This window comes from Chelonoidis abingdonii, chromosome 19, assembly GCF_003597395.2.
Source record: "Chelonoidis abingdonii isolate Lonesome George chromosome 19, CheloAbing_2.0, whole genome shotgun sequence".
In the NCBI taxonomy this organism is placed as follows: Eukaryota; Metazoa; Chordata; order Testudines; family Testudinidae; genus Chelonoidis; species Chelonoidis abingdonii.
The window spans coordinates 20,985,614-21,011,246 of record NC_133787.1 but is presented as its reverse complement, the minus strand read 5'-3'; the positions used below and the strand labels follow the sequence as shown (position 1 = coordinate 21,011,246).

The 25,633-nt window shown below is 40.1% G+C and overlaps 1 protein-coding gene across 3 annotated transcripts in view; it reads right to left on the bottom strand.

The window, feature by feature from the left end:
- ZNF536 (zinc finger protein 536) overlaps nt 1-25,633 on the bottom strand; it is a 292,886-nt gene that overhangs the window by 160,847 nt on the left and 106,406 nt on the right. For all 3 annotated transcript variants that reach the window (XM_075073677.1, XM_032764180.2, XM_075073678.1), the window contains one exon: nt 7,555-7,707. In XM_075073677.1, the coding sequence (XP_074929778.1) occupies nt 7,555-7,707 (153 nt within the window). The remainder of the gene's footprint in view (nt 1-7,554; nt 7,708-25,633) is intronic.

Below are 25,633 nucleotides of genomic sequence, written 5' to 3'. Positions count from 1 at the left end.
CACTGATCTTCAGATCTAAAGGAACTATCTCAGCATTAAGGCTCCTTCCTCCATCATCACTGGAGTTACTCTAAAGCACTGCCACTTTCTACAGTTGCTTTGGTGGGAGGGGCTTTTTCTTCCTCTCACGAGGCAGCCAAATATCGATGTGACATGCTCCCTTTACAATTCCTTCCTGACTGAATATTGTTCAGTCAGCCAGAGAAGAACTAATCTCTGCATTAAGATGTTGGGACTCAACTTAGCCTGCCCAGTGAAGCCTTGTACTTTTTCCCCCAATAAATCAATTACCTTATATGGCTTTATGAGCACCTTGCCCCAAACCTCCAGCATCACGACACAACAGTCTCTGTGGCATGAGGGTGGCTAGCAAAGTCCAGAAGCAGGTTGCTGTAACTATCTGGAAGCTGGCTACCTCATTCTGTGACCGATCCATCGCTAACCAATTTGGTGCTAGAAAGTCAACTGTGAGTAAAGTGGTGGCAGAGGCTTCTGAGGCAATTGGGAGCGTGATTTACTCAAAGGCAATGGGCATAAACAATAGCCAGGAAGTAACTGCTCGGTTTGAGAAAACGGGGTTTCCAAACTGTGCCAAGGTCCTTGATGGGATTCAAGTTTGCCTTCCTTAAGGAGCATATGAGTACATAAACCACAAAAGGTACTAATTCATTATTATGCAGAACCCTTGTAGACCAAAGAGGCTGATTTATGGATGCCAACGTGAGCTGCACTGGAAATGTTCATGATGCCAGGGTTTTCTGACAGTCAGGAATCTACATTCATGGACAGCCTGGGACACTATTCCCACCAAATGACATTGTTATAGACATTGTTATCCTGGGGCACTCTGTGTAACCCCTTTTGCCTTGGCTTATGAAACCATATCTTGATTTCAGAGGGCCTGGCAAAAGATGGTTCACTTACACACTCAGCAGGTACAGAATGGCGGCTGACTGTGCGTTTGACAGACTGAAATCCTGCTGGTGCTGTTTACAGACACTTGGATGTCTGTGTCATCGGTGCTGTCCGCAGTAGTGTGACTTGCTGCTGTCTTCATGAACTTTGTGAACCCAAAAGTGAGCCATTTGCCCCTGAGTGACTCTATGAGAGTAATAGATTGCTGAATTCAGTTACTCAGCCATGAAGTGCATCTATCACAGCTTGAGCAGGATGCACCCAAGCAACAAAAATCAGGGGTGCTCTGCACTCCAATATTATGGACTTCCACAGGCAATGGAAGATGGGGGACAGTTATCTTAGAAATGTTTTTGTACAGCAATGCTTTCGGTACACACATCATGGTACTGAGGTACTGTCATATCACACAATGAAGAGGAGGGTACTGTCACTGTATGCATTGAATGTGGGCATTGATATGAAATTTTCTTATGGATGAAATGGCTGTTTGTGAAAGGGGGGCTGTGCATTTACAGTATGGATCGGTGTACGTAGATGCACTCAGAAATTGTGTCTGGATGCAAGTTCTCTGTTGTCACTTACTGTGTGTTTATCTTTATTATTCAAATACACATTGTATGATGTAGTGAGGGCAATAAACTTTCGTAATTAAATAAAAACCTTTATTTGTGAACATGGATGTATTACAAAAAAACCCAATATTATAGCATTGCAGGCAGCCCAGCTACCATTAGAACATCAAAACTCAGTAATAAACCCACAGCAAAACCAATAATAAATCAAAGTGCATTAACCAAACAGTGCAAAGTGCAAACACTGAACCAGTGCCATCAAAACAATCCCTTAAATCTGTGTGTCCTCTGGCATGTTCTCCTTTCCCTTTCATGTACATTTGGCATGAACTTGACATCACTGCACGGGTGTGGAGGCCTGCAAGGGAGAGAGGGTCAGCATGGGGGCAGAAGTATGCTGGGAGAAGGGGGGTTCTCAACTGGGGTAGAAGACTGCAGGGGGTAGATTTGTCCTGTCCAGCTGCTGTTAAGGGCTGGTTGCATGGGCCACCCAACCATGGCATTGTCCAAAGTGTTCCTGGGTCTGAGCACATGGCAGCAATTCTCAACTCCTGCTTTGTAGCCTGCATGTTCTTTCCATTTTGCCTTTCTATTTGCCATGAATCCTTCTCTCTGTGGTATTGCACTTGCTTGTTGACCTGTCCAGAATGTCAAACATACGCTCCTCACAGAAAATCTTCCTGTTTGACCAATCCATGATGGTACGGAGATCTAGGCTTCCGCTGGAATGTGTCTGAGTGCTGAGGTACAGTGGCCGGTTGAGGGACCTGCAAGCAGACATAAAAGAGTACATTATTGTCTCAGTAATTCACAGATGACTCAGGGCATAAGAACAGGAAAAATCCTTGTGGAATTGGACAGCCAAAAAATGATACTTTGTGAGACCCCATATGCATCAGACATCAGAAGCTCTGTGGACACAATCAGGTTAATAACAATGAAAAGAGGGCACAGGGAATGGTAAGTTAAAAATCACAATTGGTTTACTTTAAAAATTGTAGAACACCTTAGGCACTGGAGGAGCAGGTGGATCATGGTGTACAACACAATCCCTCTCTATCATTTCAGACATTCCATATTTTGGAGGACATAACAATTCTTGTGGTTCCAGAATGGCAAAGGGACGTTTTATTCCAAGCTGCTGGTGGCAAGACAGTCATGTATGCCACATAAGTTTTCAAACTTATGGTGACTGAAGAGCACATCTATGAGTGGAATGGGCTGATCAGCTACCTATGTGGCACTCCAAAATATGTCCTTTCCCAGAATGTGACTACCTATCTGGAGTTCTTGCTATGGGGAAAGTTTGCAGCTATCAGCACCTGGAATTGGGTCAAAAATCATGAGGCAATCAACAGGATGCTCTGTTGGTGTCTGTGCAACCCACACACCTTCTGGGTGTGGTGTTCTGTTCCATCTATTGGCACTGAGACCACATAAAGAGAGAGATGGAGTCTACACTACAACCTTACTTATGAGCCAGGTGGCTTTTAGCTCATGTAGTAGAGGTTCATGCACTATGCTCTAAAGGTCCCAGGTTCAATTCCACCCACCGACGAGCGGGGTCTGTCAGAATTGCATCTGCATGGATTACTGCCTCCCCACAGCTTTCAATACAGCCAGTTGTGACTGCATGCAAACACATATACTAATATGGACTTGCCAAGAACTCCATTACCCCTCGGCACATTTCTAGAGTGCATACAACCCCCCACCTGTATTTTGGACAAATGATTTAGTCACTGTGGGCTATAGGGACTATATTAGTTTAATGGACTACATTTGTTAATATACATGTAAATTTCACCCTCTCCCCTTACAGGTCATTGATTACAGGTGGCTTGTTAAACCTTTAGGCTGATATGGAATGGCATAGTAATAGGGAAACCAATATAAAGTTCACATTTTCATACCCTGGCATGTTGTAGCAAGAATGTGCAAGTTTCTATTAAAACTTTTTAAATGCTTGTTTCACTGTTCACACTTCCCATTCTCCATTCTGAATTCCATGAGGTGGTGGTGTTGGGGACAGATGGGAGGGATGCTAAACTGTTGGCGTACAATCTGCCATTAGCAAATACATGCTGCTACCCATGGCTGGTAATAACTTTTGCATTGGTTCATAAACTGGAAATCCCTCCCATACTATATTCATAAGAACAAAAATGGAGCCAGAAACTTACCAGGCTGAAGGGTGACTTCTGCTTCTTCAGTTTCCGTTCAGGTTCCATGGTGGACTGCTAATCTGGGGATAGGAGAAGAGGCACTGAAAGCTCCTCCAAGTAGGGGCCCAGGATTTTCTGCAGCTGCTCCAGCAGCAAAGCCTCCTCAAGGACTGGTCTCAGCACCAGAATGACTTTGGTAGCCTCTTCCAGCACCAGCTGTATCCCCTCCAGTACTATTCTAGATTCAGGGGTGAGACAGTCACCATCTTTGCTGACCAGGCGGCTGTGAAGTCTAGTGGCTCAGTGTTCAGTGCATTACCCAGTGCTTGGTCAAATTCCTCGTAAAAGAGGTGGGATAACAGCGAGTTCCCAAAGGTGTGGTTTGCATCCCTGGCTTTCTGATAGTTGGTTTTGAACTGCTTAGTCCTCTCCCAACATTGGTCACCGGTCCAGTGAATTTCCAGCGCTGCCATTTTCTTCGCTATTTCCAGGCACGCATAGTCATCGAACTTTTTGCTTGCCTTGCATCAGAAATTCACCAAAATCTGGCCAGGAAGCAGCACAATTGGCAAAAAACTTCTTCTGGTTGGTATTCATTGCAAACACAGAAGATGGTTCAATGTGTTTGCAGCTCAGCAGTCAGAATAAAATGCTAGGCTTAAATGCTGAGCTATGTACTTGACAAAGGGAGCGCTGCTTCCGTTTCCTGGTTGTTGACTGGCTACTCTTGGGACAGAGAGGACAAAGCACACTAACCTATGGGATTGTAGGACATCACCTAGTAGACACTCAGGACCTGAGGCCAGTAGGTCTGAGCCCAAGCTATGTCCACATAACAAACTAATGGGGTTTTGGCCCCAAACCCTGCAGGACCCAGGCTCGAACACTCCGCTCCTGAGGGTTCCTGGGGCTTGGGCACAGGCCTGGATCAGACTGATTTGTGTGTAGACAGAAGGGGAGTTATGCTTGAGCCTGAGCCTAAGCCTGAGCCCGAGCCTGGGTTTACAATGCAGTGTTGTTGGCTGGGGCACCAAGCCATTCTACCTGTGTGCCTCCAAGCACCCACATATTGGAAGGAACCTAACTTTTTCTAAATTGCCTAAGCTCATCTCTGACAAGCAGGTGCCATGAGAACAAGAGCAGTAATTGAGTTAATGTAGTGGAGAAATACAGTGAAGTGCTTTTTTTTTTTTTTATCGGTCAGTTATATGATCCTGACATATAATAAAGACACAGTGTGATATAAAATGCAGGAAACTGACAAAATACAGTCACAGACAAGTATAAAACCACCAATATAATATCTGCTTAATAATTGGTATCTATTACATCATTTCCATTTACTGCATAACTTAGTTTTGATTTAATAACTTTTGTAATTTGCCATTTTATAATGTTTATTATGACTATTTACAATATGTAACACACACTGTTTCATTTAAACATACTCCTCATAATTTTAGAAATACTTTGTTCTTAGCTCAATAGAAATTGATCTTTATCTATGTTAAAATTATTATGCTTTTTTAAATACATTGCAAACATTGTTTGCATGGTCTATATGATGTTTCCCCAAATCATTTTCTTTTCTTTATTTACATAAAGGTTTATCTTTTTGTTTTGATTTTGTTAGTAAATTTTAAAGCACAAATTTTATGGAACATTCCATTGTAATTCACTTATTGTCCATGAATTCTGAGCCACAAATACTGAATGCATAATCAATGTCATCTTGACAGCAACAAAACAGAATGACCACTTAATTTTAATAAGGTGTTGACAGAGGAAGGAAAGAGGACTCCACTCAGGTTATTTTAAAATATTTTTTCTATAAATCTTCCATTAGAAATGGGTTAAAAGAGTTTAAAACTTATGCTTACAAGACTTCTTTAAAACAAAGTAATTACTATTTATTTACTTTTATTATAATAGTGAATAAAGGGATCAGTGTTCCATCAATAACCAGTGCTAGGAACAGTACAAACTCCAAACACATAGTAAAGAGACAATCCTAAAGTTTTTACTTTCTATATGACTTAAACAATGTTAAAGCCAAATTTTCAAAGTGACCTTAAAAGCAGCCTCTATATAGTCAACCATTGTACCACAATTCAAAGACACAAGGAGAAAAGATAAGACATAAGCTCCATCTGTTCCTTTCAATTTCCAGTTTTTGCTGATTTTTAGCCCTTCCAGTCATATTTTCAAAAGCAGTCCGTCTATTTGCATACCCAATAATGCAGTGTCAATTTTGTGCATTCCAGAATTACATGTTTGCATGCAAACAGGTTAGACACCTAAACCATTGATTTGGGTACACAAATAGCATTTGCATATGAAAAAAACATACCTTGTAGAATGAAAAAATGGCAAAGATAATAAACTCAAGAGATACAGCTGGAAAGTATTTCCTAATCCTGTTCATTGTGCCTATGAACTGTAGAAGTGTATACACCATTGGCTCCATATTTCCTAAAATAATTGGGATGTTACTGGCAGCGAAAATCCTGGATGACCACCCATTTGAGCCACTCAAATTACCCACCAGGCTATCCTGCTGAATAGGAAGGAAAGAACCATACTTGCCAGTGAGTAGCAGAAGTGACTGTATGTGGGTAATTAATATATGAGCTCTTGACCACCCATGCCAGTCTCAACTTTGGACCTATCCACATGCAGCCTACACAGTCCTAAGCAGTTACTATCCACAAAAGCCCTGCGATAACCCCTCATGCATGGCTTCCAGAGGAGGAGAGAGAAACGAGTCCCGGCCATCCATGTCATGTGACAAATATACTTACCTTTTGGGAGGGCTCAATCCTCCTTTACCCACCTTGCAGAGTCTCCCAGAGTTACTGTAGGCCTGAAGAATTCAGAATATACTACCCCAAACAGGCACATGGAAAAAAGTATCATAGGGTACGTCCACACTGCAATAAAACCTCAGAGCCTAATCTACAGACTTGGGTTTGTGGGGCTTTCACAACCCCCGCCCCACCACCATCACCACCATGGTGGCAAGTCTCAGAGCCCAGATCTATAGACTTGTGCTCGTGCTACAGAACAAAAAATGGGAATGTAAATGTTCCCACTCAGGCTGGAGCTAGGGCTCTGAAACGCAGCCTCTGACACATGGAAAGGGACTTCGACAAGATTCTAATATTAAAATGACAAGCTATACCCATATTTGATAAAACTAAAGAAGCTAAAGTGTTCATGTACACAGGAAGAGGTTAAAATGAGTATGTTAAGGATAAATTGAACAAAAATAATAACAGAGTAAAACCATAAAGAATCCCTAAATATATGCTAAGGGAGGCCATCAAAGCAGTTAACATCACTAAATCTGAAATAGGCTTATGCAGAAGAACCAGGGTAACAGAAGGAAACAGTGAAGAAGGCAGGTGACTCTGAGGGTGTGCCTGCACAGTGCATTAGTGCGCACCAGAGGGATATACATTCTACTATGCACTAGCGTGTTACACACTAACTGACTTTGTAGACCCTGTGGAGCACACTAAAAGTTCCTTAGAGTGTATTAGTCCTGTTCCAATTGAAACGGTACCCCACTGATATGCACTAGGGAACTTTCCCTACACATCAGCAGGGTGGTGCACAACATGCTAGTGCACACCAGAACTTACTCCCCTCTAGTACAGACTCAAACACTGTGCAGACAAGCCCTGAGACAACCACAACTGGAAAAGGATGATTCTGTTAAAGTGGCCTTTTCCTCCATCTAACCATTCCTGTATTTTTTATTTAGGAATGTTGCCATATATCTTTCTCAATGGACTCTGAGTACCAGTCTATACTGGAAATTACAACTCCCATCCATACATGTATTGCAACATCTTACCTTATGGCATAGAACACCCACACTTTCCTGCACCTCTCACCTGTATGGATTCTCAAATGTACTTTTAAGTGGTGTGACGTTCTGAATGTTTTTCCACAATATGGACAGTCTTTCATGGCAGAACCAAGGCTCCTGTCTCTCAGTAAAGCTGGCTGCTGGATTCCTACAGATCTCCCAGCTTCTTCTCCGATGTCTGAAACACAGAAATGTTCTCACATCACTTCAGCACATGTCAGAAGTTGTTCTCGCTGAAACTGCTAACACAACACAAAGTTAAATATGTCAATACCACACCTGTCTATTTCATTCTTTAAATCTGACAGAATGCTGACAATTCATGTATTTTCTTGTTATTCTCTCAAATTATTTCATCTTTCCTAACATCACTTTAAACAGCATATGGTACCTTTATATTGAACTGAATTATACAAGAAATGAAACAGCTGTGTCAGCAGCTGGTTTGATTTCTTCTTCTGCTTAGTTCCTATTAATTTTTTCCCAAAAAAGTTTCAAAAAGTTTTGTTAAATATGGTTAATTTATAATTATTATTGAAAAGTTGAGCATTTTAATATGAAAAAGTTTTAATTAATTATATTAAAATTAAAAAACAACAACAACAATACAGTTGTGAAGATATTGGAGAAAATTGAAGAAGTGACACTGCCTCCCTTTCTGCATACGAATTGGAACAGATAATGCCACTTTCCTAACACAGTATTCCATCATTGGCTTTAGGCTGCACAAGGCATACTGACTGGCTTAATGTCAGGGAAAGCCAATGAAAAAGCAGGCCAGGTGAGGGGAACTTTCTCTTCTGCTCTCCTCTACATTTTCACATATGGGGGCATGCTCACTGTACATCTTCCTGCAATAGCTGCTGTGTCTAATATGATACCATTTAGGTCTTCTAATTAAAAAAAGAAGTTATCTTCTCATGCATTTTGAACAATATGGCTATTGAGAATATGCTTCAAGCAGGATATGAACAAAGTGAATTACAGTTTAGGCATAAGACTGACATGAAAAGGTACAAAAAAGGTAGGGTATTTTTAAAAGGTGATTATTAAAACCAATCTTATATCTCAAATTTCACTTTGTATTGATGAAGATTTCCCATGTAATATGTGACATACATGCATCAGTACAAAAGCAGAGAAAGTAGGATGACAAATGTAGAAATTTTGAAATGGAATTACAATATTGTTACACTACAGAGGCAGACTACACAGAGGTACATTTTGAGAGTTGTGTGCAGAGGTTAAGCTGTGCAACTCCCATTAATATTAACAGGAAACATATAGTTATATCTTTGTGCACAGCCTTGATAATTTTCCCCATAAAGTATTGATTAAATTTGTTCCATCCTCAGTTTTTTGCTACATAACCAAAGCTATCAGAAGGTGGAACCCAATTTACACAGAGTTGTCTTTTATTCAGAAATGATAGGACATAACAAAAAGTATTTAACACTTGGCTTAAGAAAAACATTCATTCAGTAGCACAGACTCCAATACTGCATTACTGAACAAGGTACCATTAGAAATTTTAAGCAAATACCATGTAATGGACACTGTCACTATTTTGATGAAGGTTGGGGAACGATGAAAACACAAGTGAGACTGACAGGACACCTAGAGCTATGTGGGAACTTATGAATCCAGAAAAGCTTAAAAGTCATATTTTTAATTGCAATCACAAAATGCTCTTACCTAAGAAAGCTGCAAGCAATATACAAATCTAATAATCAGATAGAAATCTAAAGTTCTAAACTCCCAGCTAACTTTCCTCTGTACCATATTAAATAGAAGAATAGTTTATGGAAATGCAAATATTTCTATGGTTGAAATATATGTAAAAAAAAGACATCAGGAATATGCTTTGCCATATACTTGCACTCTACCTTGTAATGGTCACTTTTTAAAAGGTGAAAAAGGATAGCTTTCTAAAACAAATACATGCCTGACTATATTCTCTGAAAGTTTTTAGTTCTACTTGAAATATTGCAGAGTTAAAACAGAATATTTAAGTAGAAGGCCAGTAACTGTCATTTTGAATTATTCACAAGTATTTAAATGTAACATAATTCAGAGTATATGCCATCTTTCAAGATCAAGGCACACATAGATAGGTGCAAACCAATATTTCCGAATTGCCCAAGGAATTCTGATTTTCCACTGTTTGTTTGTACAGAGTGTTCAACAAAAGAGTTTTATACAATAAGGTTCAAAACTACTTAGAGAAAAGAATTTCTGAGATTGTGAAGTGCAAAATACTGTATGTACGATGACAATGAAAAGAAAAACTCTCAATTGATCAATAAACACTATGTGAACACTATAGATAAATATATAGATAAAGTTAACAAGCCACTCAGGATGAATTTACAGAATAAGAGTACTAGTTATGTTTTGCTATATGTCATCATAAATGATGGTCTGTTATCCATTTCCCTTTTATCTTTCTATCTAGAATATGTGTGGCCCAATAAAAAAGAATAAATTTGTAAGATAAACAGCTCACTTTGCAGATTTAAGAGTCTAATTTTCACTTTACGCAGAACTGAATTTTTTGAGGCTGTGAGGCTATGGAGTTTACTCTAGCACTAATCCCTCTGAAAAAGCAAACTGAAAACAACAATGAAGCAGAGAAAGATGTGGGTGGTCTGAAGAGTTTCCTTTAATTGAAGTAGACATACAGTAGATAGCGCTAAAGGCTTTACTCCAACAGGGCCTTACCTATAAGAACATTTTCTTCCCACAGTGAACACATTCCTAAGACTTTAAAGCTGTGTTGAGGGTTTCTCTTTTGAATTCTGATAGAGGTATATCAAATCATGAATGGTGTGGAGAAAGTGAATAAGGAAAAATTATTTACTTGTTCCCATAATATAAGAACTAGGAGCCACCAAATGAAATTAATGGGCAGCAGGTTTAAAACAAATAAAAGGAAGTTCTTCTTCACTCCTTGCCTCAGGAGGTTGTGAAGGCTAGAACTATAACAGGGTTTAAAAGAGAACTAGATAAATTCGTAGAGGTTAAGTCCATTAATGGCTATTAGCCAGGATGGGTAAGGAATGGTGTTGCTAGCCTCTGTTTGTCAGATGGTGGAGATGGATGGCAGGAGAGAGATCACTTGATCATTACCTGTTAGGTTCACTCCCTCTGGGGCACCTGGCATTGGCCACTGTCGGAAGACAGGATACTGGCTAGATGGACCTTTGGTCTGACCCAGTATGGCCATTCTTTGTTCTCTGCTTACAGAGCCCACCAAAGTGCTGGAGGCCACTCCTACCTGAATTACATCTAACTCTTTTTACTTCAGTCAGTGCAAATGTATGTTCATGGTTGTCTGTCCCTTTCAGACCCTACCTCACATCTCTCCTCTCACTAGGACATGAGTCAGCAAACCATTCCCATTCATCAAATCACTTATACAGATGCTATTTAAAAGCATGTTCTTAAGTTCCATTTGACTTGATATCTGATAAGTTACATTCATTGGCTTAAAACAACCAATAGAGGGTTAAGAAAAAATTAGCTTACATGTATGATCTGTAAGATAAGAGAACTACTGTCATAAATACGAGGGGGGCTAGCAGCAGTAAAACTAAGCTAACAATAATGGATATAGGCACAGGTAAAGCTTCTCCACATGGCTCTGCAACACTGACTGGCAACGTGCCCCCATCCATCTCCAAACTATTTCACTGGTGGGAAACTTGCTGGCTGTACTGAGCTCTGCCAGCAATCTGTGGGAAGGTTTCACTATGGACATATAGGAACTAGGATTAGCCCTACCAAATCTATTCCACTTGTGACTTAATTAGGATTTGAAGGGGGGAAAAATGTCTCTCAGCTGATCAATTCCAAGGACCAAAAGAAAAAAAAAGAGGAAAAAGAATGGTACTTACAAATAACCGTGGTTCTTCATGATGTGGTGTCCACATGGATTCCATTTCTGGTGTGCATGTTCCAAATGCACATGAGATCTGATTTTTTTGGCTACGACTGTCCATTGGAGCCATGCATATTTTCCACTCAAGGACATAAAGGACAGATAGGACCCAACCTTCCCTCAGTTCCTTCACCAGTTCAGAATCCTGTAGCTATAGGACTCCACAGAAGTGAGGAAGATGGGTGGGCTATGATATCCTTGTGGACAACATGTCTCAAAAAAACAGTTACTGCAGAGTAAGTAACCATTCTTTCTTCTTTGAGTGACTGTCCAGATGGACTCCACATCCACTAATAATCACCTCATAGTTGGACAGTAGGTGCTAGGAGTCCTATTTAAACAAGGATTGTAGGACAGGTCTACCAAAGCAAGCATCTGATTTTGAAGTCTCACTATCGAATAGCGCTGGGTAAAAGCATGTATGAATTCTATACTTTGGATTAGCAAAAGTGTGGCTTTTTCTCTATTGATCTTGAGCTCCACTGTGGTAAAGAGCCCTAATATCATGAGAATCAACCTGATCACCTGCTGGGAAGATTTCCCCCAGATCAGCAGTTATCCGGGTATAGGTATACCTGAATGCCATATCTTCTTACGTGGGTTGTGATGACCAGTAGGCAATGAGTGAATATTTTTGGTGCCATGGAGAGAACCAAAGGCAGGAACCTACATTGGTAGCAAGAGTCCCCTACTATGAATCTGAGGCATTTTCTGTGTGCTGGATCTATGGACAGATGGGAATAACATCCTGAAGGCAGAGACCACTGAATCAATCTTGAGGATCTAATAAGGGCATAACTGAGACCAGGGCTACCATCATGAACTTGCAATGATGGATGAATCTGTTGAAGCATCTCTAGAATCAGATGCCAGCCCTCCTTTTTCTTTGAGATTAAAAAAGTAATGGGAGTAGATTCCCATGCCTCTGAATTCTAGGGGCATCTCTTCCATTGCTCTGAGTTGCAGAAGGGAATCTACCTCCTGTTTTAACGGTGTCTTATGAGAGGGGTCGCTAAAATAGGACAGGGAAGGAGAGTGGGGAGAGGAGGAAGGGACTGGAATTGGATGGAACATCCCTTGTTTATACTTTCCAGGAACTACTGGTCCAAGAAGGTCTGGGTCCAGGCCTCCTAAAAATAAAAATGGTGGTTGACAAAAGCAGGGAAAACAGGGTATAGATCCTCAGTTGGTTCTGATTGTCTCTCAAAAATGCAATTAGCTCTATTAAAGGTTGATGCAAACTGTGAAGCAGAGAAGGATGAGGCAGAGGGCTGCCTATGTTCGAAGTTCTGTTTCTTTCTCAATGGTTCCAATTGTCTGTGTGTGTTATAGTAATACAAGGCAGAGGGCCTCTGTCTGATGAGGCTTTAAGTTCTGGCCTGCTTACTCCTTGTGGCTGGAGTGTATGCACTCAAGGAGTGAAGAGCAGCTCTCAAATCCTTGAAATGGATGCAGGGCTTCATCTGCTCATGTATTAAATAGTTCATAACCTTCCAATGGGATGCTCTCAATGATGATTTAGAACAACTTGAGTAGTCCACAAGAATGAAGCCGTGAAGTCCTGTGCATCACAATGAAACTGACCATTGAACATGCTGCCATCTCAGATGTGTCTAGAGCAGCCTGCAGAGAGATTCAGGCTTCTATTTGTCCTTCAGACACTTGAGATTTTAGCTCCTCCCTATGCGTCCATGGAATCTTCTCTATGGACTGTGACAATATGACCCAGTTCAGATAGTTGTTTTTGAAAGAAGCATCAGATCATTCATAATGCACATCTAGAGGCTAGCAATGTAGCAGATATTTCTACAAAGTTTTTATATCAATCTTTGGACCTTTTTGCACCATTGCAACATTTGAGCCAGGGACTGAGTGGATGTAGAAATATTCAAATCCCTTAAAAGGAATTTGACAATGACTCTCAGGTTTATTGAACAGGGGTATCCTGGACGCTGGTGTTCCAACAACTCCTCACTGATAGGCATGGAGGAGTACAGAATCATTAGTAATTTGTGAGATTTTTCTTGCGTTACCTTCACTGGGACCATGCTCTGTAACAGGTCTGGGAAAGTTCTAAAACTATCCAGCAGACTGGCTGTAGAAAGAAAGACTCTCTCATTAGATGAGAGGGAATATATTGCTGTTGGAATCAATTGATCTTCCATCTTCTTTCTTGCCGTCATGCTCCTGCTGGTGCAGACTATGACACAGTACCCCATGAACCTCTGGAGTAGATCTACGATGATTTGTGGGGGAGAGAGCAGGAAGATATTCTAACTGGTTGCTTACCACAAGAAGCCCAAAATGACCAAGACTGAACACTGTAGGGGCTGGAGGCCAACAGGATGGAAACCAAAGTAAATGTTCCCCATAAAATCCCCAAGATTTGTGTTTGTAACAGTGACTCCTAGATTCTGTGTCAGACTGATATAGCTCATAAGAGCGAGAGGGAGGTGGGGGACATCTCCCTGCTATTCTTGGAAGAGAGGAAGAAAAGCATATAATTCTTCCAAGGGGGGACTCCCTGTCTAGTGTCCCAGGGCACTCTCAAACCACACCCGCAACCTAAACAGGAGAGCTCATCAGTACCGAGGTAATATCAGTAAGTGGTATTGAGGCAGTAGCACTTTTAGCAGAGTAGTTTACAATAGCAGATGAGGACAGCAGGGCTGACTACAACTGTATGTTGAATGTCTTTGGTACTGGGAAAATTGGTGCAGGAAACATCTGCACCTTGGAGGTCAATGTCAGAGTTGCAACCACAGAGCTTACTGGTGCTGGAAGCTTCAGTACTGAGGAGTTGGTATTGAGGGAAGTGTGGACCACAGTCTCAGGTAGTACTGTGATTACTCAGTGACCAGCCAATCTGGGCTATGAGCTGCATTTTAGCTAGAGGCATGAGCTGAGACAAAGGATGGTCCAGTGATTATAATGCTAGACTGAAACAGAGAAGACCCAGGTTCAGATTCTTGTTCAGTCAGATTTCCTGCCTGACCTTAGACAAGTCATTAGGCTATGTCCACATTAGCAGATGATTGCACAGTGTGCAGAGGAGCACGAGGACACTGTAGGAGTTCTGTCAAACTGCCACAGGCAGGAAGAAGGAAGTTAAGGATGGTTGGACCCACTTTGCCTGTTATGTCCATGGGTGTTGGAGATGTGAGAACTTCCAGGGCAGAGGTGCCAGTGCACACTGCTGGCCAAAAAGAAACCTCTTTCACATGCATGGGGTCATGTGCACCAGAAGTGGAACCCATATGGACAATCACTCAAACAAGATTTCTTTTAAAAATGTGTACATTTTCCTCACGATCTCAAAATCAATGCTGTGTGGCCTACTTTATGTAGTGTTTCAATAAATATGACTAGAGAGAATGCACTAATTTTCTAAAAATAAAAACATATACGAGTTAGGTAGGTAGGATTTACTTCACCCACCCTAGAACCCAAATTGTCAAAGGTACAAATGTACCCTGGAAAACTTACAAATGTATTTGTTTGCCGTGTGAAACCCTGTACTTGCACATACACAAAGAGGCACTTTCATGTACAAAGGAGCTAAATTGCAGTCCTTTTGCAGGCTAAACTCCCACTGAAGGCAGTTGGAGTCTTGGCGACAAAAAGATAGCCAAATTAGCCACAAATAGGTAATCACATGGGAAAGGTAATCACACACAAAATAGGTAATCAAACTCAAGTATGCATTTGCACTCACACATTTTCCAGACTGTATTGGAGGTCCCTTTGAAAATATGGTCAACAATCTTTAAAGCTCCACATAATCCCGTGTTTTTATATATTTCTGAAATTTAAAATACTTGCAGTTGTCTTTAGAATTGCCTGTAGAAGTTAATGAAATATGGCACAACATGAAGAGTTAGGATCACTGTTATTTTTAAAATATCTATAAAACTACCCAGTCTGATCCACACAGCTCTCTGAACAGGAGATACTATATTCCAAATCTGAGATGAAGCAGCAATTTAGTAGATGCTAAAAACCTACCATCATTGTTTTTACTTGCAGGTCTGTCTGCACTTTAACCATTTCTCATCCTGACAAATACCACAGAATATTCAATTTCTGGGAATGCATCATTTTTTTTCCTTCTCTGTCTATACTTTGAAGTTAGCTCGAATCATTTTCAATATTATAAAATATATAAACTACGACGGAATTTTTTTTTTCATTTTATGTTCACTGGACCCAGTTCTGCCCTCAGTTATACCTGTCCAACCCAACTGACTTCAATAAAGCTGCACAAATGTGACTGAGAGTACAATCTGGACCAGCGCTTATATTTTGAAACTAAACTCCTATAATCATCACAAATGCTTGAACTTTTTGTTAGTGAACTTCATAGCTTAAAATGAAGGATTCTAATATTAGTGAAAAACTAACTGTATTTTGGTCTCTGGTAACTTTAGGTCAGTGACAACTTGATGCCTCTATTGTTACATCAAGCATTTAGGTTTTATAATGACTATATTTGGTAATCTTAAACTGTTATGCATTAATATGGATTGGCAAAGAATTTGTTTAAACAGAGAGCTATTTTAGAGAAGAACTGGAAAGGAGGCCAGTGAGAAAGCAACAGCCAAATTATGTTTGTATTATTAGGAATGAAGACTATACCAAAGTTTCAGCTGGTAAATAAAAAGTATACTACTTGTGACATCAGCCTTCCCTGTTAGTCCTTTGCGTGGGCAAATGAAAGGCACTTACAGCTAGTGTATATGTGTTAGCAATGAGTGCACGAGTAGGTGCACTAGTTTTGAAAATTCAAACCGATGGGCTAAAATGTTAAGGCCCATTTATGAGAGGGAAGAGTCACAATATACCTCAAGCGATCATAAGCCTATCATAGCCAATACCTCAGGCTGGAATGAGCTATGTAGGTGTTATCTCATGCATGAGGGAAAGGGAGTCGGAAATGTTCTAAGCAATGTGTCAGTAACTGGTAAAGCATCAACTACTGACTCTGAAGGCAGCAGACATGTTTACTAGTATTCTGAGTAGCTGAAAATTTTGTTTTCATAGCCTATAGTCCAAAAATACATCACACCATAGTACTTCATTTATGCAATTCATTGATATAATATGGTATTTTTCACTACATAATGCTTTCTGAGGAGGGTTTTGTAGGCCCTACATTAAGCATCAGTATAAATAAATACTCTACAGCAATACAAATATTTGATAAGCAAAGCAACTTACATCCCAGTTATTACTATAGTTCTTACCCTATTTGTAATTTACACATAACCACACTTTTTAAAAGCAACTTAAAACTATAGAGGTTTTTTTCTGCTTTAAATCACAAATTCTCAACAGATTTTTTTGTAGGTATTTTATTTTTTTGAAATGTCTGTAGCTTTTAAAACCTTTAAAAATAATTTGAACAGCTCAAAAGTAATTTTAAATACATCTTTTTGGCTGCCTGATTTGTTTGAAGAATTCTGTAAAAAAAAAAAAAAAGACACAGAAACTAAGCTGTAATGTTTAAAAATATAAGCTTGGTCACTTGTCATTAACGTATGGAGCTCAGTTTAGCCTGAAAATTATGCACATTGAAAGGAAAAATGATTATTTAGAGATAACATTTTCCCCAGAGACTTTTTTTTGCCATATTCTTTTTCAAACAAAGAAGACATCTTAAGCACCTTGCAATATCTTTCATTTAATAACTGGCAGAAGGAAAGTCCCAGATGAACATTGGCCTGTGTCCTTCTCTTTAACCAGCTGAGTGATCCAAGCTTTTAATATAGCTGTTCCAATTATTGTAAAAGTCATCTAGTACCTTATAACCACAAATATTGACAGTTTATTGCACAATGCATTCATGACATTTGAAGGTCACATCATACATAATACATACTCTTTTAGAAAAGTGTCTGGAACAAAGAGATACATGATCAGCAATTACAGCATAGTATTGTTATGTATGATTTTAGACTTACTTAAAACTAAATATTGTATGAAATGCATAGTGATCATTAATCTAACTGATAAACTGCATAGTTCATTTTTAGTATTTAGTTTTTGTTCATTACTGATACTGTGCTCATTGATACTGTCCCTGCCCCAGGAAGCTTACAGTGAAAGCACCAATCCTGCAAACACTCATATACATGCTTAATTTTATATGCAGCAGTAGTCCCAGCCAAGTCAAGTCTGCGGCCCTCTATCTTGCAGATGCTGGGATCTGCTACACAAAGTCCCACTGGAGTAAAGGAGGACTGCGTGCAGACAATCCTTTTGGAAAATAAGGGCCTGGATGATTATAAAAATCCTTATCTTACATCCAGTTCTCTTTGAAGTGGAGGGGAAATTGTTCATTAACTTCAATAGGATTTGGATCTGGCCCTTAATGATTTGTTACAAATAATGATCTTACGTAAAAACTGCAATCTGAATGAAGCAGAAAAGGTTTCCTGAGGAGATTTCTGAATACATGTAAATGATCTCTCAAAGATGACTACCAGCAGCCAAACCATACCTTTTTACCACACATTAGAGATCCAGTATATAAAATAGTATTAATTATATATTTAACTAAGTTAATATATGTAAGTATAAGGGGCAAGTTGTGCCCTCAGATCTCTACATACAGTCCACCACTCAAGTCAACAGAAGTTGGGGATGGGCAGACTAAGAGTGTAAAATATTTGGTTTTCTTATTTTGCTTAAAGGCCTGAGCTGACAACACTGACACTCTTGGAGAGAAAAGGGTCTTTGGAAGATCCTTTTATTTATTATGGGCACTGATTTCAGCTCGCCCCCCTTTCCTCTCCTCTTCTGTTCTCTCCTATCCCTTCCCTCTCAGTCTACCTCCTTCATGCTTCTACTGTTTCCCTATCTTCCTTTCCTGATCCATATGCAGCTCAACTTCCAAAGCATGGCTTGGGTTCCAGCCAACTGTGTGATGACAAAATGTGGCTTTTTAATGTTTTTTGTTTAAGTCTTTTAGCTATTGGGAACACAGCAGCATGATGCTATATACATATACGATATATTTATAAATGACATGTGCCAGTTTATCTTCATTGCTGCTACTTTAGAACCACATTAAGGGTATGCCTGGGGCAGCAGCAATGGTGCTACGTTAACAATGGAGAGTCAGGCCGACACTTACACAGCATATGGGAATTAAGGGGGTTACCTCAAGGAGGTAGGTAAAGGAGGACAGAGTAGCAGGGAGGAGCAAGTATAAGCCTGAGTGATGTACATCTAAGCCTAGAGACTTTCCTTCTGCTCACCAAGGGCTGGGGAGTACCAGTGCTAACAGACAGATCTGCTGCACTGTACCACCTGGATTACAATACCAAGGAGGAATCTGTTCCTCCTACAGCTGTCTGGAAGTGATTCATCATATTCCTCTGAGATCTATATATCAGAGCTACCAGGTAAAAATTATTTGGCAGGCTATTTCATTCAAAGGAACCAGATCAATTTCTGAGTGCTCCTCAGCTTACTTTTGCCCAGTGCTATTACTTCTGTACTTGTCCAGACACAGACCAAAGGGCTCCGTCAGGTGACTTCTCCTCTAGTACGGGACAAGACTTGTTGTATGCATTCCCTCCTTTTATTCTACTTTCTTCTAATCCTTCAAAAGGTGAGACAGAAGTCAGCACACTTGATCCATCCAACTCTTGCATGAGCAGTTCAGTTCTGCTACTCCAGTCTCTAGGCTTTGGCTGACAAAACATGCTGTTTCTGTCTGATCTTTTCTCTCAGTTGCATTTTGTTTTGTTTTTTAATCCAAATCCCACTTCGCTTAATTTGTCAGCATGGATCATAGGCCCCCAAAATGCTAAATCCTTGGATTTGCCAAATAATCATGAAGTCCCATTAGACTCCTATACGTCTTCCACAGGAAAAGTGGATGCATTAAAAAGTGGATGCTTTATCATTTAGGTTTCCAGTCAGGCTTTGGGCCTCATTTTTGTTTGCTGTCTTGCACGTGAGTGTATCTACTTTCAGTGATGGGCTCTGGCTTTTTTCTATCTTTCTTTGAAAGTACATTTCTGAATGTCTATTTATCCTTATTACCTCCCTGTGCATAAAGCATCCATTTTTACTCATCCACCACTGAACTAATTTCTTACTCTTTGGTGCAAAGTCCAACCACTGTGTGGGATTTAAATCTGGCTTTTTCAATCTTCTCTGGGACTTTTCATTTGATATTTTCACCATCGTCCTTTACCCTTGCAAACTTTGAAAATTATCTCCTTCGTTATTACCTCTGTAAAACATGTAAGTGAACTCCAAGACTGCCTAGTCCATTCCCCTTGCATGTATTTTTGATCAAGGGTAGGATATGCATCATCCTCACCTAAAGTTCTTGTCAAAAGCAGTCTCTGATTTTCATGGAGTCAGTATATCTTTTCTTACCCAAATTCTTGACTCACCTGTGTCAGCTTTGATCTACCAGCTGAATGTGAAAGGGCAGCTCAATTATTGCCTGGATAGGACAAGGTCGTTCCACACTCCGTCCAGATTGTTTATTACATTTGGAGAAAATTCTAATGGGGAATCTAACTCAGTGCAGACGCAATCCAAATGGATCATCTTTTGTTTTTAGATGTGTTGTTTTCAGGCAGGTGTTCAGGTACCAATGGCCTTCAAAACATACCACTAGGGTGACAGCAGCTTCTACAGCCTGTCTGCATCATATTCCCATCTCTGAGATTTGCAACTTGGAGTTTCATAAACACTTTACCCAGCATTGCTCTCTTGAAGCCAAGACTAGATCAGATACCCAATTTGGGGTAGCTGCCTTACAGTCCCTCTTTAATTAAATAATCCTGATTTCCTGCTCCTGGGATGGATTGCTACTGCTGATTAATCTCCAGAAGTGAAGATCTGTGGAGGCAGTTTCATGAGGGAGAAAATGAAGTTACTAACAAATCAACTAAAACAACAAATAACTGGAGTTCTATTTATATATTGCCTTCCCTGATCCGTACTCACCTTGCTTCGTCCACATTTCTTTCCACAGGATCCCTGTGTATTCTGGAAATAAGGTAAAGGAGGAAAGGTCATAGAGCTTATTATGACCTCAGTCTAGTTACTGAGCTGCACATGCACATCAGTGTGACACAGCGTGCAGACTTCAGGGTGTGGATATTTGGATGAAATAGAGAACCCAAGTCAGTGGTAAGTAAATTGTAAGAAACATGATGGATTCAGGTGACAGGGGGTTGTGTGAATCTCTTTTCTGGTCCCTCTCTTTTTCTGTCGCCATTCTACACTGTGCCCATGACTGTAGTCTCTGATGGGAAGATTTTCATAGGCATAAATGGGTGCCCAACTCCTGCTGATTTTCAGAGGCTTTGTGCCTTTGAAAATTTTTCCTGATTAACCATAGTAGCACTTAATGTGACTTTGCATCGCTTGATTTTCACTTTCAATTTCTGGATTCATACAAACCCAAAAGCTCAAACTATTGATTTTTCCTGTCTCCATGTCAGATCCATGAACACGGCCAAATTTGCTCAAAAAACAATAGAGTTGCCAATAGGTCCCTGAGATTCAGGTATTACTATAGAAGTTTCACTATTATTTTACCATAGAGTGGCATCCAGCACAGCAGTTCACATATCTGAAGTAATCAAAACTTTTACACATTATTTTAATGAAATAACATGTCAGCTAAAGCTTTAAAAATGTCACAGAATCCTCTATGTAAACTCAGTTAGGAAAAAAACAAAAATGTAATCAAAATCATATAAACAAAAACATGTAATCAAAAATGTACTAAAACACTACTATGAGTTTAATTTCCCCTAACCAAAGCAATAGGATTACAAGTACAAATTGCCATTCCATTCTTAACTCACTTTTTTGTGCACAGGTGTTACTGTATCCCTGAACAGTGGATAACGGTATGGCATGTAGTACAATATTTAGACACTGTATAGTGAACTGTCTACATTTTGTTACTTTTTACTTTCCAAGGTTATCTGAACGCAGTTTGTGAATGAAAAGACCACGGTCAAACTAGTATGCCTAGCTCTGGAAATCATTTTCTTCAATTTAAAATAACCCATTACAGCATATGACAAAAACATGATTCCTTCCAACTTTTGTCCTCCATTTTGCAGACAAACTGGGTAGTTATTAAAGAGCTGCTGGCGAACAACTCTGAGATGCCGATGTCAATTGATTTTTAAAAGGCTTTTTGAAAATAAAAATTAAAGACTCATATGTGTTAATTACATGAACATTGTCAAATATATTAAAAAGGAAACAAAATGATTAAATTTGGGACCTTTGCATTTTGACAAGGTTCCTTTAAAGATTACTGGTGTGGTATTTTGCATTGTTTTAACATTATCTTATAGATATATTGGATCTAGGATACCTTTTACCTTAATACCATATAAATGGGCTTATTACATTATTATATTAACTAAATAACTCAGGAGGCACATTGGTGGCTGAACCTTTACCTAGTTTTGTCCAGTAGTCTTAGTACACACTAATAATATAGCAGCATGCTACACCTGGGTAATAAAAATACAAAAGGCCTATCTATAGTAATCTTACAACACCTTGATATGACAGTACATGAACATCCTCTGAACTTCCATGGGATATGCTGTCAATGAGCAGTACGAATACTACTTTGAACAGGCCATCCTCTGGTTCAGCTGAGCTTGCGGCATTGATTGGTTTAGGCATGGGCTTTCAGTGTGCTGGAACAATCCTGAAACTAATTCTGCATGTGTCAGAGTTGGATTTTGGCCATGCATGTCAGTATGCTGAAACAGAGCTGTTTAAATCCTGAGCCTTAGTTTACATGTGCTGGGTTGGAATGTGGCCCTGCAGCCTTTTGGGTCTCCATCTGTAGATACGAAAGCCAGGGTGTGCCCTGGCCCTCTGGCTGTTATTAGTTTCTTCACTTCCATAGAACTCACCCTGTCTCTGATCTCACCAGCTACAAATTTCCAACTATTCTTGTGTATTTGTGGACTTGATGGCGAGGCTCATCAACCCTCTGATGTTTCTGAATAATTCTTCCTCAAGTTTCCTTGCTGTCTTATCTGTCTTCTTTTGGACTACAGCATTCCTTGAATTTCTGTTACCCTAAACAGCTTTGGTGCAACACATCAATGACAAGAAGTGTCAGTCCCCGCAGCCCACTAATTCTTTGGAGTTGATAAGTCAACAATTGTCTTCTTCAATACTAGATAAGATAGTCTTCTGTTACTTTCAACAGGCTGCACAGATTCCATGCCCCAAGGTTTACTATGGGATCTCTTCAAGTTCCCTAGGGTGATGCTGCTTCACTTGTAACTACTGCTCAAATTCACTTAACACCTGCACAGCCTGGTCAAATGTTATTTTGTTGTCATTTAATTGGGGGTACAGGAGAACGAATAGAAGCTTTAGGTATCCAAGCTTCTCAATAACTACAACAAACACTAGCTACGGGTTAATCAGGACTAGCAGCACAGGGTCAAACACCAACTCCCTTAGCCACATGGGCCTTTTCACAACACCACCATTTCTTCAAACTTCAATGCTAAAAGTTTTATAAAAAACCATTACTCTGCATGCACAGGTGCAACCTTCGTCTCATAAATAATTCAGTCATTTATCGTTTTTTTAGCTTTCAAAAGGGTCCAGCTGACAGCGTGAACTAAAGCTTGCAAAATATCATCTTGAAAAATTAAATTACATATATAGACAGACGTTAGAATTTGAAAGTTACCTTCTGCGTGCTCTCCCGTGGGCTTAGTCTCTTCTACTTCACTGCCAGTATAAGAGTGTTGCCTGATGTTTCAGGCAGTATTGATAACCTGCCTGAAAGTTTCTCACAAGCTCATCTGCCATGGCTGTAAAGGTCAGAGCTTGCTGCTGAAGTGCTTGGACATAGCAATCAGGAAAGACCCATCCTTTGGTGTGAGAGACTAGAACCTGTAGCTTAAGAAGCCCTTTCTTGCAAGTCAAAAGACAAGCACCTGCTGCTTCAAGACTTACATCCACATCTTGGGGTATAGGCAACCTCTACAGCCCCAAAACAACTTGAAACCAATGGTGTGAGGAAAGAATGGATGATAAGCTCTGGGAAGAGTTGTGTCAGGCTTTACTTCAAATATTAAATTATATGCAATGAAACAAATAGGACAGCTATTTGGCACAAACTGGCCTCCAGCAGATTCCATTTAATTGTGTCTGAACCCATATGCCTGCTTGCCACACACCTCTGTCCCCACTATTATATGGCTAGTGAGAAGAGAAGACAGAGTGAGTCCAGTTAATTCTTCCCACTAGCTCTTCCCCCCACATTACTTTGAAGGCCTTGAATCTTCTGCTCTGAGGAATGGAACTGTGAAAGGACTGGTGAGACCCAGCTGCATCGGGGGAGACCACTTTGTACCAGCAATGGTATGAGGGAGGGAAGGGGGGAAAAATACAAAGGGGAGAGGGGAAGAGATGAAAGTTAAATAAGCTTGCTAGTATAACCATGACTTTAAAGATACAGACTTGAAAATACTATATTTGTTTCCCCTCCACCTATCAAAATGGCCACAATTTAGTTAAATTGCATGTCAAGGATTTGGTCTAGGGTTCAGAGGCAGGCCTCAGGTCTGATGGCACTGAAATTTGACACGCTCATCTTGTGGAATTTCAGCATCAAATGACAGAAGTTTCATGAGATCAGATTACTTTGCAAGATTTCCACATCTTCAATAGCAGCAATATTAGCAATAGTATATCACTCCTTGGCACCACAGTGAGGAAGTGCTAGATAAACAGTTTGGATAGTCTAGACAAGGAGACAGGCATATTCTTGTGAAATTTTCAACATCTTGGACTGTGCTCACAAAACTGCCTGTGAACTGAAAGTAGAAAGCAAGCCTTTTCCGGTTTTGGTTTTGACCTAGAAACAAAACTGTAAGGATGGCTTCAGAAATATTGATCTAAATCCAAATTTACCCCTTCAATTTAAAGGGGCTTAAGGTTTTAATGTTGGTTCATCTCTATGCTAAATTAAGACACTCTACAAGAAGTAACATCACACAGTGAATAGACTAATTTAAATCCCGAGAACTCAAGCCACTGCTTTTGTGGGGGTACGTTTCCAGGCCTTTTCAAGGGGGTGCTAGTGGGAGCTCTCTCCAATTGCCTGGCAACCTAGGCTGAATGTGGTGTTTAACAAACTGGCTTGCAAGTGACATATCTGAAAACTGCCTAGGACTATCCAGCCTATCCCAGCATACTGGGTGTTTGGGGCAATATGAAGGACGAATACACATTTGGAGAGGGAGACTAAACCGATGTCAGTAATGTTACTGGTACTAGTCTTATACTGCCCACAGGTACATTATGACGGCTCCTAGCCACAGTGGGACAAAGAGCTGTAGTTCACAATAGAGCATCTATGGATGACTAGGGATGGAGTTGCCCATAGGCATTCTGGCATACTTTAATTAAAGTAGGACTGTTGGGACTTATCACTGGGTAACAGTTAATAATTTTATATTACTATCATAATGAATTTTATTAATAAATTTGCAGCCAGAGGCCTCTAACCAAGAGACCAAGAGACTAGTGTTGTGTGTTTATTTTAAACCATGATAGGAAGATGCTACTGAGCAAGATTTAGGCACTCAGATATTACATTGATGAGTGCCATAGACAGGACTATAAATAAAACATAGAGCAAAGATGTGGCCTGTACTGCTACATTAGGTGATGAACTAGATCATGAAACAATAAACTGCTTCCTCCTCTTTACATAAAACTTTTCAACTGACTGTTTTTTAGTCATGCTGAAGCATTACTAATCTACTCTAGATACTAACTCATTTTTAATATACTTCTTTCAATCTGGATACTCTTTCACCAAAACTTTTTCAAGTTAGAATGTAAATATCCATCCTGCTAAGGTAATTTCTACCCCATGCCTTAGAGTGAAACCTAAGGGTATGTCTACACTGCAATTAGAAACCCGTGGTTGGCCCAAACCAGATGATTCTGGCTCATAGAGGTCAGGCTAATGGACTGTTTAATTTCAGTGTAGACATTTGGGCTCAGGCTGGGGCCCAGGCTCAAGGTCCTGCAAGATGGGAGGGTCCCAGACCTCAGGCTGCAGCCCGACCTGGAACATGTACATTGCAAAGCGCCCCTTTGCCCAGTTAGCTGTCATGGG